This window comes from Macrotis lagotis, chromosome 1 (assembly GCF_037893015.1).
Source record: "Macrotis lagotis isolate mMagLag1 chromosome 1, bilby.v1.9.chrom.fasta, whole genome shotgun sequence".
In the NCBI taxonomy this organism is placed as follows: domain Eukaryota; kingdom Metazoa; phylum Chordata; class Mammalia; order Peramelemorphia; family Peramelidae; genus Macrotis; species Macrotis lagotis.
Window position 1 is genome coordinate 277,241,429 of NC_133658.1, and position 12,675 is coordinate 277,254,103.

Here is a 12,675-nt window from a genome sequence, read left to right on the forward strand (position 1 = left end):
AAATATCAAGCAAACAAAATGCATTGTCCTTTTCCAGGTCTGTCCAGAATAAGCAGAAGTATCTCTAGTTAATCTCCCCCTCCCCACCTTGTTTTTTGTTGGGTAATGGGATTAAGTGATTTGTCAGGGGTTATACAGCTAATAAGTATCAAGTGGCTGAGGTTGAATTTGAACTCGGGTCCTCTTGACTCCAGAGCCAGTCCTCTATCCACTGTGACACCTAGCTGCCCCTAGTTTATCTTTTAGGAAATGGAAAGAGATATATACTGGCTGGGGTTAGAAAAAGAAAAGGCTGATGGTAGAGATGTCAATGAGGAGACTGCTTAATTTGTCCTCCATTCTAGGAGACCAAGACCGGGGGTGATGCCATGACATGCAAGTGAATTGGATTTGGGGGGGGGGTTAGAAAGGGGAGGGGAGTTGCGTAATCACTGTGTGAGTATCTGGGTCCAGGGGTCAGATATGAATCAAAATAGCTAGAGATAACCTTTTTTAAGCTAAGGTCTTTTCCCAGGTCTCAGTTTGACTGAGGCAACACCCAATTAGTGATTAGGCTAGAGATGAGAGAAGAGGTAAAGAGACCAAGAATGAACACTTTTTTTGGTAAAATAAAAATCAAACTGTGAGGGCAATATCCTCAGAGTTTCTTACCAATTAAGATAGATTAGAAAGAAATGAAGCAAAGAAGCAAAGAATAGCCTCTTTGGCATAGCCAAGGAAAAAAAAAGTCAGTCTAGGAGGGGAAGATCCTCAAGACCCCAAAAAGTGACTAAGTAAGCTTGACCAGAGATCTATTGTTGGCCAATGAAGTAAAACCAGAGTGATTTCAAGGCCTGTAAATCCCATGACATTTTACCAAGTCTTGAGGCAGAACATCTGCAAATAAGGTAAGAAAAGAAAGAACATGTATAGCCCAACTTACCACCATTGAGGCAACTCCTACTCAGAGAAGTTGTTTTTGTCCTTTGCTCTAGAAGAGGACCATGACATCAGGGAGATGTGAATTGGATGTAAGTAAGGGGAGAAGTGGACTCTGCAAAGTCTCCAGCCTCACTTTCTCCTCCAGAGTCTTCTGGGTCCAAGTTACCAGATATGGATTAGACTGACTGGAGAGGACTGGGAGGAAGACCTTGGCCTTTATCATTTAATTTGTAATTCTATTAACTTTGTAAAATTTTGATGCCTGTATTCAATTTAGGTTACATGCAGCTTCAGTGATTTAAGAGGGAAGAGAGAACAGGACCAGGATCTGAATAGGCTAGTATACATATACCCTCACATAGAATTTGGAGAGCTGATGTAGGTGTTTACCTGTCACTGTCAGTCTTAAACTATTCAAACATTTATCAAGTATCTATTTTTTTAAAGCACTGTGCTAAAAGCTGAAGATACTAAAATTATAATCTAATTTTCCTTTTCTGAATTTATAGTGACTTCCCCAACTTCTAATAATCAGCTCAGAGTGAGCTTCTCCTTCCTGACAACCCACATTGCTTAATCTCTAATGCCTTGTCTTCATTTTCCTAGGATAATGGATTTGGCACTGGAAGGGCCTAAGAAGTTATCCAATTTTAGGTGAGGCTAGGAGTGACTTCCTGAAGTCACACAAGTAATCTAAAATCTGGAATGTTAAACCAGATTTTCTGATTTAAAACTAGCATCTAAATCCAGGTCCATCCTAGAGCCTGTAGTCTCATTCTCCTTCCCAACTAGATTGTAAGTCTCCAAACAGAAGCTATAGGAATTCTTCCTGCCTTCCCTGCAAGAGTTGTTATAATGAGGAACTAGGCAAGGTGTAGGTGCCTGACAAAGACTTGATGAATTACATGTCTTCTCTTTGAAGGTCTTTTTGTCCCCTGCTCTTCTCAGAACCTAAGAACAGTGACTCTGCAACTCCCCTCCCCTTTCTAACTGTGTCCCCCCCAAATCCAATTCACAACAGATTTTCCAGTTTGTGACTAGAATAGATTCAAGACTGGATTGGAAGGAGTCTGAAGAGCCAGGAGTATCAGGATCTCTAGCTTCAGCTTTTCTGAGCCTCCTCCCAGACCAGAACTCACCTGGCTAGGGAGGAGCCTGCCCACCTGAGGCTGTCCCTTACCTACCCCGCCCCAACCCTGGGAGGAGCCTGAGTTCACAGTCAGCTGAGCCTCTTAAGAGAGAACTCCTACTAGAAGCTGGGCTCCGGCAGACTTCTTCCAGGCCTCTCTCATCATTCCGTCTATCTGGATTTGACCTGAACTAGAACTGAAGCTGAATGTGACCCAAGAACTAGGAGTCCAAAGCCCAAGCTCACCAGGAATCAGGACTACCAAGAGCCAGGAACCAGGAGAAAGCGCCAACCAGGTGTTTGGGATTACACTCTTAGAAGTTTACTCTAATTGCAGGGGAGGATTGTGTTGGGATTCAAGGGACAAAGAAATTGGTGACCCCAGCACTTTAAGGTGCTGGGAGTGTCTGGTTCCCATAGGAGCTCAGGCCCCTGCAGGCTGAGCAATCAGGTCCACTATCAAAATCTCAGAGGAATTGGGGCAGCCAGGAAACAGTAGGTTTTTACTTTTTCTTTCTGAATTTTGAACTATTAAAGACTCAGGCTTCCAGCCTCTAACCTCTAACTTTGGTTCTGCCCTCCTAGAAAAATATGGCTGTGGGCAGTCAGGAGCCAGAGCCAACCGAGCCTGTGTCTAGGTCCCCAGATGAAGAGGAAGAAATGGAGAGCCTAGTTCCTTCAGCCCCCTGTCCTTCTAAAGCTGCCCCCATGGATGGTGAGCCCCTCTTGCAGACTGAAGCCCAGTGGACTCTGCAGCTATTGGAGAATGTGGAAGATGAGTGCCCTATCTGTACAGAACCCTATGGGGTAGACAAGCACCTTTTGGTGTTGCTGAACTGTGGACATGGACTATGCCAGCACTGCTTAAACAGGCTCTTGGGCACAGCTCCCAATAGTGATCTGGGCCGGGTGCGTTGCCCATTGTGCCGGCAGAAGACTCCTATGTTGGAGTGGGAGATCTATCAGCTGCAGGAAGAGTTGCTCCAGGCTGATGGGCCCCAACCCCCACCCCCTCCTAGCCCCCCAGCTCTTCCTCCCCGAGGGACAGGGCTCTGGGCTTCCCTAGAGCACCGTTATCAACTCCGAGGGAACCGAGGTTGCCTACCCTTCCTGCCTTGCCCACCCTGTCTGATTGCCAGGCTCTGGGCCCTTCGTGACAGGCGGCCCTATATCCGTTGGCTAGTCTTGCTGACTATGCTTGCCCTGGAGATGTTTGGACTGGTACTCATCTTTCTGCCCCTACTACTACTTGCCTTACTCTTTATCCTACTGAACTATGTAGGCCACTGACCCTCCAGCCTGGACCCAAAGACTTTTTGAAGGGGTGGGCCTGTTTATCACTCCCCAGTGACTTGCACATCAAAGAAATGCTGACCTGAGACTTGAGCATTGCAACTTTTGATCTGGAAGGATCCTGAAATAAGTTAACTGAAATGATCCCTAAGATCTAGGGGACAATTCTTCCAGGAGCTAATGGTCACTGATTAGAGAGCTTAGACTTTGATCACAACTCTCTCAGCTTCCCCCTTCTTGATAGTCAAGACTGAATGGCGAAAAAGACCTGGATTACTGATAATTTATAGAAATGATCATTTTCATTAGTGAAAAGGGGGTGGGCAGGAAAAAGGCAATGAATACATTGAGTTGGTGGGTGTGGAAGGGGCAGGTGTGGGCAGCCTGAGTGGAGAAACCAATGCCCTCTTGGGATGGGAAATATAGAGGTCACTTGGGGGTGGGGCAGAAATGTCCTTCTCTGCCCCTCTCCTTGTCTGGAGGCCTCAGATAAGGGCCATGCAGCTGGTGTTCCCTGAAGGTCAGCCAGACTTGGGGAAGTAGAAACTGTTCCCACCCAATTAAGTTGGAATCTAAACCCTCAGTCTTGTAGATGAAAGATTTCTTCGGAAGAGAGCTGGGCTCTATCTCCTCTTAACAGGGAGGTTATAGCCAGTTGTGAACAGAGCATGGATCTAGGTCTCAAAATGTCAGGGGACACAAATGGACCTGGACCAAATTCCTAAGTGACCCCTTCTGCAGCTAAGTCTCCTGAAACTTGCTTCTCATACCCATATACACAGTTCAAAGAGAAAACCAGTAAAAAGCCACAAAGGGAAAAACCTATAAAAAGAAGAACTCACAAGCTTTGGGAGTAGACACATGGCAACACTGGGCAGGAGGAAGCAGCAATCCAGTGTACTGAATGAAGGAGCTGAGAGTCCAGTTGTACCCTGCTCTCATCAGACTACATTTTAAGAACTCTATTCAGAAGGATGAAAAGTTGGAGTATGTCCAGAAGAGGGCGATGAGACAGATGAAAGGCCTGGAAACCACATCATGTGAGAACTGGGTATCATCCATTGGAAAATGGTTAAACAAATGATGATACATGAATGTAATGTAATACATCACTGTACTGTAAAAAATGATGAATGGAAAGATTTGCCCAATGTGATGCAGACTGAAGTAAGAAGAACCAAGAAAACAAAATGGACCAGCAATTCTCAAACGTTTTGGTCTCAGGACCCCTCTAAACTCTTAAGTTATTGGGGGGGCATCAAAGAGCTTTTGTTTATGTGAGTAATATTCATTAATATTTATTGTATTAGAAAGTAAAACTGGTAAATTAAAAAATATTTATTCATTTAAAATAACATTAAACCTGTTATTTGTTAATACAAACTGCATGCTTTCTATGAAAAATAACTATTTTACAATGCAAAAATTTGGTGAGAATAGTGGTATTATTTCAGTTTTGCAGATCTCTTTAATAGCTGGCTTAAGAGAGACGATTGGATTGGCTTCTGTCTTCAATCTGTTGTGATGTTGTTTAATTGAACTATTTAATGAAAATCCAGTCTCACATATAGATGTAATTGGAATTGGGAGGAATATTTTAATAGGCAAATGATACCTTAAAATTATTCTGAAAATAGTTTTAACCTTGAAGATTCCCTGAAAGGGACCTAAAGGTCTTGGACCATGCTTTGAGAACTGCTGATATGCAAAATGACTACAACCATGTAAATAGAAAGACAAGCCATAAAACAATCAAAATTGCAAAGAAAATAGACATGGCTCCCCCAAAAGAAAAATAAAGACATCCCTACCCTATTCCTTTGCAGAAGTGGGCTGTCTTCAGGTGTGACATACTGCATATATTTCAGATTTTTTTAGATACATTAATTTTTTTTCACTTCCACTTTTTCTTTTAAAAATAATACTTATTAAGGGCGGCTAGGTGGACCAGTGGATAAAGCACTGGCCCTGGAATCAGGAGTATCTGGGTTCAAATCCAGTCTCAGACACTTAATAATTAACTAGCTGTGTGGCCTTGGGCAAGCCACTTAACCCCACTTGCCTTGCAAAAACCTAAAAAATAAAAATAAAAAAAAATACTTATTGCAGGGGATGACCCTTTGTTAGGAAGGAAGAGGAGACTAGGAGAAATTCTGGTGAAGTACAAAAGACATCAATAAAATTATTTTAAAAATTAAAATGTCAGAATTCAAAAGGACTTCACTAATATCATCCAAACCCTTCATTTTTCAAAGAAGCAAACTGAAGTTAATACTGATAAATCAATCATTTCAGGGGTCATGGTCACTGTCTTAAAATGTCACTAGAGGAGGCAGCTAGGTGGCAGTGGATAAAGCACCGGCCCTGGAGTCAGTTGTGACCTTGGGCAAGTCACTTAACCCCACTGCCTTAAATAAATAAGACTTAAAAGAAAAAAGAATGTCACTAGAAAGGGTTTAGACTCATTTTGTCCATAAGACAAAGCCAGGGCTATTAACTAAGGAGGCAGTTTTCAAATCAATATAAGAATTTTCTAAAAATCAAGGCTGTCAAGAATAGACAACCTTTGAGGTAAGTGAGCTCTCTCTGTCACTGTAAGCATTCAAGCAGATACTGGATAACACCATCCCCAACCTTACCCCCCAAGATGTAGAAGGGAAGGTGATTAGGCTCAATGGTCTCCAAAGTCACTACCTACAGTGAAATTCTACCCTAACAGATGCTCTGGTTTTCACTTCAGAGTGCAGGGTACTGGCATAGCAGTATTAGGTGGGTTAGGTGCCCGGCATGTGAAAACCAGGCCTGACTGCACAGGATTTCCACATTCCAAAGCAGTCATGGGCCAGTTCCATGTGGATTAATTACATTGCTTTGTTCCCATATCATTGGCTCCCATCTCTCACCCTTACCAACCCTAAAATTCTTGTGATTTCCTTTCCCTATCTGGATTCAGTTCCTGCCACCAAAAGGCAGCCAGCCCTAGGGCAAAAAGAGCCAGACCCTAAGGTACCTAGGAATTAGAGGAAGAGCTGGGGATTAATCAGTAGATCAATAACACCCCTGGGTTTCTCTCTCTCTCAGTGGCCTGAGAACTGGTTTGGTCAACCTGCCTATCTCGTCACCAGAGCTATGCTGACACTTCCACCCCACCCTCCCACCCACTTCTCCCAAGTTCAGGCACTGACAAGGTTGGAATTTTTCAAAAGGAGTCTTTACTAGGAAACTCTGGGGCAGAAGAAGGAAAGAAACACAATAGCAGAGAAGCAGATGAGTTTGCAGAGCACGCATTCCTGATCAGAGCAAATATTGGGCCCCAGAGCAGCTTATATGGAATAAGTTACAGATCACCTGCTCCTGGGGGACAGCAAGGGGTGGTGGAAGGAGGGTTAGACTTAGACTTTGATGATGGGGGTTCAAGTCCCTTGGGCAAAAGTCATGTCACCTCTGAGCCTGTTTCTTCATCTGTAAAATGAGAATAATACTTGCATTGCCTACCTCACAAGGCTGCTGTGAGGAAAACGCTTTGTAAACGATAAAGTGCTAAGCTAAAGAAATATGAACTGTCCTTAGTAGTAGTTATTGTCCTTCTTCTTGCCCGACTCCATCTGGGCTGAACCAAGATAAAAAGGTTTACCACACATGACCCAGGGGAAAGAGATCAGTAGGTCCCTGGGGTCAAGCAGAGAGGTGGGAGAGGGCCAGGGTTCCAAGAGAGATCACCCAGGTAAGAGTGGGCTGGGTGCTGCCATCCCTTCCTGCAGGGGAATCCTTGGCTGATGGAACCAGTCCAGACACGGAAAGGGACCCAGAGGCCTCTGGACCAAGCCATCCACGACTGCCAGGCTCATCGGAGGCCCAGCGTAGCTCGGCACTCACGGAGCCTGGCGCATGCTGACCCGAGACTCCAGGGACCGTGTCTTCATTGCTAGAAGGGAGAGGCTGGGACCCAGTCCTGGGCAGAGGGGTTCCTGGGGAGGATGCAGACCTGTTGGGATGAAGGGATTCTGGGCCGGGCACCTCACAGGCCTACTCTGCTGTAAGAGAGGAGAGAGAAGGGAGACTAGAGTTGGGGGCTTAAGTCCACCTGGGGAGGAGGCTTGTGCTGTTGAAGATGGTTCCAGTTAGCGATTGAAATGGCAACTTTGGCAAAGAGTTTTAATGGCAAAACTGGCTGCAGAGATCCCCTCCTTGGAGCGGTGAGGAACGGGAAGCAGCAGGGCAGGGGCAGAAAAGGCTTCTTCCTAGGGACTAGGACAGCCCCAGTTCAAGGAAAAGCAGCTTCAGAGGGTAAGTAAACACCCAGGGAGGTCAGAGGAAGTGAGGGTCCCAGGACCTACGGGGGAGGGACCGAGGGGAGAAGTCCAAGTTTGGGGTGGGGGGTAAGGGTCAGCAGGTCTGGGAATGGGGGGGAGGCCACTACATGATAGCGCAGGAAGACAGCGGGTTCCGGACGTGGCAGGTACAGGCAGCCCCACAGTACTGGCGGAAGGTCTGGTAGCAGCTGCCCTCCGCCTCACCGCCCCACTGGCCCGGAGGGGCGGTCAGCGCCTCGGGGGGCAGCCGACTCAAGATGGAAGTATTGACGGCCAAGGCGGCCAGCCCATAGTCAGTGAAGAGCACAGTCTCCCTGCGGCAAGTCGGGCAAGAGATGAACTTGTACTTGGGGCAGGACTCGTAGAGGATCTGTAGACACTGCTCGCACACGGAATGCAGGCAGGAGAGCACGCGAGGCCGCCGCTGGGTCAGGTTGTACGTGTGCCCGCAGGTGGGGCACTCCAGGGGCTCCCCGGCCGGCCCGGGCCGCAGGACGTACTGGTTCACGATGACCTCGTCGCCGGGCGCTACCCGGGGGAAGCCCAGCTCGGCGCTGCTCTTGCGGGGCCTCCTGGGTGGAGGTGGCGTGCGGGGCCCCCCTTCCAGGGCCGGAACGTCCCCGCCGCAGGCCTGGTTGACGATGATCTCGGTGTCGGAGGGCCAGGCCCTCTTGGGGGCCAGGGCAGGGGCGGGCCTGGGGGCCGGGGTGTAGCGGGGGGCGCCCGCCTGGAGCTCCGGGAACTTCTCCGGGTGGACGATCTTCATGGTCTCCATCTTGAGGATGACCTGCGGGCCCTTCAGGCAGGACATGAGGAGGCCGGGCCAGCCGCTCGCCTCGGGCCCGGGGGGCGCCGGCATCCGGCTAGCCAGGCCTAGGCCGGCTGGGCCCTGGGTTGGGGGTGCCGGCGAGGACCCGGCGTCCGGGGCCACATCCCGGCAGGGCCAGGGCCGGGGTGGTCCGCGGCCGCCCCCCTGACGCCCGGGGGCGGCCGGCGAGTACGTGTGGGGACAGACCCGGGGGGGAGACCCCCCCAGGAGCCCCAGCTTTCCCCCGGGGCAGGTCTCGGCAGGGGGGGCGAGGGCGGCCCACGCTGCAGGTGCTTCCCCCAGGGCCCCCGCCCTCCCTCGGAGGGTCTGCGGGCGGCGGGCGCTGCGGCCGGAGGCGGCGGGGGCCGGGGGCGGCGGCGGCGGGGCGGCCGGGCGCCGGGGGCCGCCGCGGCTCCAGGGCGGGGCTTCTCGGGGGGGCGGCTCACCCGACCCTCCCCCCGGCCGGGGGGCACCGGGGAGGCGCCGGGCCGAGCTGGAAACAAAGACCAAAAGGCAGAGGAGGTCACCGGCGGGCAGGGCAGGTCAGCGGCGGCCCGAGCCCCGCCCGCGGCCCGACCCCCGCCGGCCGCCCGCCCCCTCCCCCGCAGCCCAGGTGCGCGCCCGGAGGATGGAGCCGCCCCGGCCCCGGCCCCGGCCCCGGCCCCGGCCCCGGCCCCGGCCCCGGCCCCGGCCCCGGCCCCGGCCCCGGCCCCGGCCCCGGCCCCGGCCCCGGCCCCGGCCCCGCCCGTCACCTGGCTGGGTCCCCGCGGCTCCGAGACGGCCCGGCCCGGCCCGCGCGCGCCTCCGCCGAGGTGATCCGAAAGGCAGAGGCGGGGATGCGCCGCCGCTCGGGGGGCGGGGGGCGCGGGGGGCAGGGCCGGGGGCGCGGGGCGCGGGGGGCAGGGCCGGGGGCGCGGGGCGGCGGGGGCGGGGGCGGCCGGCCGGGCTGGCTCGGCGCGGCGGCGGCAGGTGCGTGCGGAGCGGAGCGCGCTCTGCGGCGGAGACGCGGGCACCGCAGTGAGTGCGCGCTGCGCCTGGCGTCCCCCGCGCGCGGCGCCTCCCCGGGCCCCCGGCCTGACCCCGCCCCCGGCTTCCTGCCCACCCAGCCCCCCGCTCCTAGCGGGCGAGAGGGGGGATCCGGGCCCCCCGGGGGGCTGGGGGCCGGCGGCGCCCGGGCTGAGCCCCGGCCCGGGGCGCGAGCGCTCGCTCCGCACACGCACTGCGTGGCCCCCAGGAGCCCCCGCCCCTCCCCCTCTCCCCAAGGTCAGCCCGGGAGGTGGAAGTGGCCGTGGTCACCGGAGGGGCAGAGCCCAGCTGTCACAGGACACACGCGCGCACGCACACACATACATGCACACACATGCATGCACACACATGCACACACACACACACATGCACACGCGCGCACGCATCAGGGGGGCTCTCGGCTCTTACACTTGGGTGTTTCCCAATCCCAGGCAAGGCCTCAGCCCGGGGGGAGGGGGGTCCAGCTCGAGGAGCCAGGCTCTGGCACAGGAAATCCGGGCTTTCTCCTCCCAGGCCCCAGGCCCGCCACACACAATGCTGCCTGGGGGAGGGGGCGGGGATGACTGGGGCAAAGGGGGTCCCGGCCAGCGTGGGTCGGAAGGATTGTTTCCTGTGTGGTGCAGTGAGCGGGGCAGGGGTGGGAGGCAGAGCCACAAGTGATGTCAGGCCCTCGGGGAAACAGCACTGCCCCTCTCACCTGCCTTGCCTCCATCCTATTCAATGCTCCTTTGCTGAATTCAAACCTGACCCCTTCCCGGGCTCCCCTGGTTGTCTCGCACCTCCCTGCGTGACTTACCATAACTCTCCACTTTGTCTGTAGATTGCTCCTCTGCAGCCTTTTCAATCCAAGCCTACATTTTTTACCTCTGAACTTTGGGGCTTAAAGACTGTCCAGAGGGAGGAGCCCACAGATCCTAGCGGGTGGTTAAAGAGAATGCCTTCTTAACTTTCTCAGGCAGCCTGAGAAAAAAGGTTGGACCCAGGGAGTTAGTAAATTGCCTGCGAACCCCAGAATCTGTCGTTAGCTCATGAATGGCCCATCTGGGGAAAATAAAATTTGAACTGAGGCGGGGGAAAGGTAAGCTAGCGTAGGAACTAGAGTAATATTTAGAGCTGGAATTACCACTCAAATCACACTCTCCTTTTTGGAACTTGTAAATCTACCCCCTCTCAGATGCTGCTACAAAGAGAAGCTCGGAGAGGTTAAGGTCCCTCATCTATAGTCAATCAATCGATCTACATCTTCAACTTTTCGGCTAATATGGCTACCCCTTCCCCAATTTAATTGAAATCAACTTTTCTTACACATCTCTTGCATCCTTCTTCGTCGGAGACACTCCTACAGCTCCAAATTATAGACAAAGAAGAATGGGCAGGATAGCTCTCATTCCGCGTTGCATTTCCAGAGCATACCTCTACCAATAGTCCTGAATGACCTTTTCTTTTTCAAAGTCCTTTCAGGTCTCACATACTTTCTTCTCCCCATATGAATCCTTGGCAATTTCTGACTTCTAGATCATTCTCCCAACTTTTTCAATTTTTCTAGCAGTCTTGTATACAACTACAATACAGCTACTTCCACCTTCACTATCCCAATAGTGGTCATAATTTCACCCTTTGTCCCAAACACAAGGTTCTGCCTCATCTCTACCCCAGGATGACTTACTCCCTAGAAGAGTATTATCACTTATATGTGTTACCTAAAGCACCTTGGCATGAGATTCTCACCTAGGTATGGTCTTTCTCTCCAACCCATCTTCTGCCATCATCATCAGTGATTTGAATATTCATATTGATGTCACTAGGAATCTAACTTCTTTATTTCTCTACAACTTCAAACTCCAGTGATTTTTCTCTACCCTACAAGGACATATTTAGACTTCACAGTCATTCAGAATTACACCATTTCTAAGATTCTAACCTTGAAATTTCACTTTAAAAAAACAAACTCCTAATCCTTTTGCCTGTCTCTCTCGTTCATATTTTTCAGTCTTATAACCTACAATTCCTTGAATCTTTCTTATTTTTCCTATTCCATATCCCCTACTCTGGCTATTTGCCTTCATAACCAAGGTTTGGTCTCATTGTATGCTATTTTGAATATATTGCTAACTACTATCCTAGGACCTCTTGTCACTCTGATATTCCCTGTTCCTGGGGTAATCCTCGACACTTTTCTTTTGGGGGGGGGTTAGGTTTTTTGCAAGGCAAATGGGGTTAAGTGGCTTGCCCAAGGCCACACAGCTAGGCAATCATTAAGTGTCTGAGGTCATATTTGAACTCAGGTACTCCTGACTCCAGGGCTGGTGCTCTATCCACTGTGCCACCTAGCTGCCCTCGACACTGTTTTTTTATTTTGTTTTGGCTTGGGTTTTTTTGCTCCTGTTCCTAGGCTGGTGAAAGTGCTTGAAGAAATTCATGAAATTTATTTGAGCATAGATTTAGGCTGGGAAGGAAACTTGAAGGTGCCCCAATACAACCTCTCATTTTACAACTAAGGAGACTGAGACACAGAGAAGTTAAGCGATTTGCTTAAGGTCACACAGGTAGCAACTGAACAAGGGGTCTTTCGATATCTCTTCAAAAATAGTTTGTCAAAATGTATCAATAAATTTTAAAAAACAATTCATATATATATATATATATATATATATATATAAAATTTCAGTTGACATCTTGACAATCCTATTCTAACTTTAGTGACTATTAATTTCCAACAGCAACAGTTTTTTCTGTTCCCTCACCACCAGCCTGCTGCTGGTGAGGTTCACAATTACAGTAGATGATTTAACCTCTTTCTCCCTTGAGAAGGTTGAGGTCATCCAACAGCGCTTCTTCAGCTCTCCTCTCCAGTCCTCAAAACTTATTAGCATCATTGGCCTTTCTTTTCTTCTTTCACCTGGTTACAGAGTATGGAATAATTCTAGTTTTTGCCATGTTTAACCCTTCTTCCTGAACCCTTGACTCTCCAGCCGTATTCAACACTTTCCCCCAGCAGTCATTCCTCCTCTCTCATTAAACCTCAATCTCACATTTACCAGTGACATGGACAAAAAATATTTCCTTTAATAATATCAACTTAGGGGCAGCTAGCTAGGTGTCCCAGTGGATAAAGCACTGGCCCTGGAGTCAGGAGTACCTGGGTTCAAATCCGGTCTCAGACACTTAATGATTACCTAGCTGTG

General features: G+C 50.4%; 2 protein-coding genes across 4 annotated transcripts; one reads left to right on the plus strand and one right to left on the minus strand.

Annotated features, from left to right (window-relative positions):
• Positions 1-2,158: 2,158 nt before the first annotated feature.
• Positions 2,159-4,723, plus strand: LOC141505073 (ring finger protein-like). 2 transcript variants are annotated; one of them, XM_074210579.1, is made up of 2 exons: positions 2,159-2,545; positions 2,636-4,723. In XM_074210579.1, the coding sequence occupies exon 2, from the start codon at positions 2,642-2,644 to the stop codon at positions 3,338-3,340; it is 699 nt and encodes a 232-aa protein (XP_074066680.1). In that variant the 5' UTR covers positions 2,159-2,545; positions 2,636-2,641; the 3' UTR covers positions 3,341-4,723. The 2 variants fall into 2 exon arrangements, with proteins under 2 accessions (XP_074066680.1, XP_074066679.1); XM_074210578.1 differs by having other exon boundaries at positions 2,159-2,346.
• A 1,792-nt stretch (positions 4,724-6,515) lies between these two features.
• RNF208 (ring finger protein 208) lies at positions 6,516-9,328 on the minus strand. 2 transcript variants are annotated; one of them, XM_074227491.1, is made up of 3 exons: positions 9,217-9,328; positions 7,764-8,957; positions 6,516-7,377 (listed from the first exon to the last, which is right to left on the minus strand). In XM_074227491.1, the coding sequence occupies exons 2-3, from the start codon at positions 8,513-8,515 to the stop codon at positions 7,362-7,364; spliced, it is 768 nt and encodes a 255-aa protein (XP_074083592.1). In that variant the 5' UTR covers positions 8,516-8,957; positions 9,217-9,328; the 3' UTR covers positions 6,516-7,361. The 2 variants fall into 2 exon arrangements, with proteins under 2 accessions (XP_074083592.1, XP_074083590.1); XM_074227489.1 differs by lacking the exons at positions 6,516-7,377; positions 9,217-9,328 and having other exon boundaries at positions 7,485-8,854.
• Positions 9,329-12,675: the final 3,347 nt, after the last annotated feature.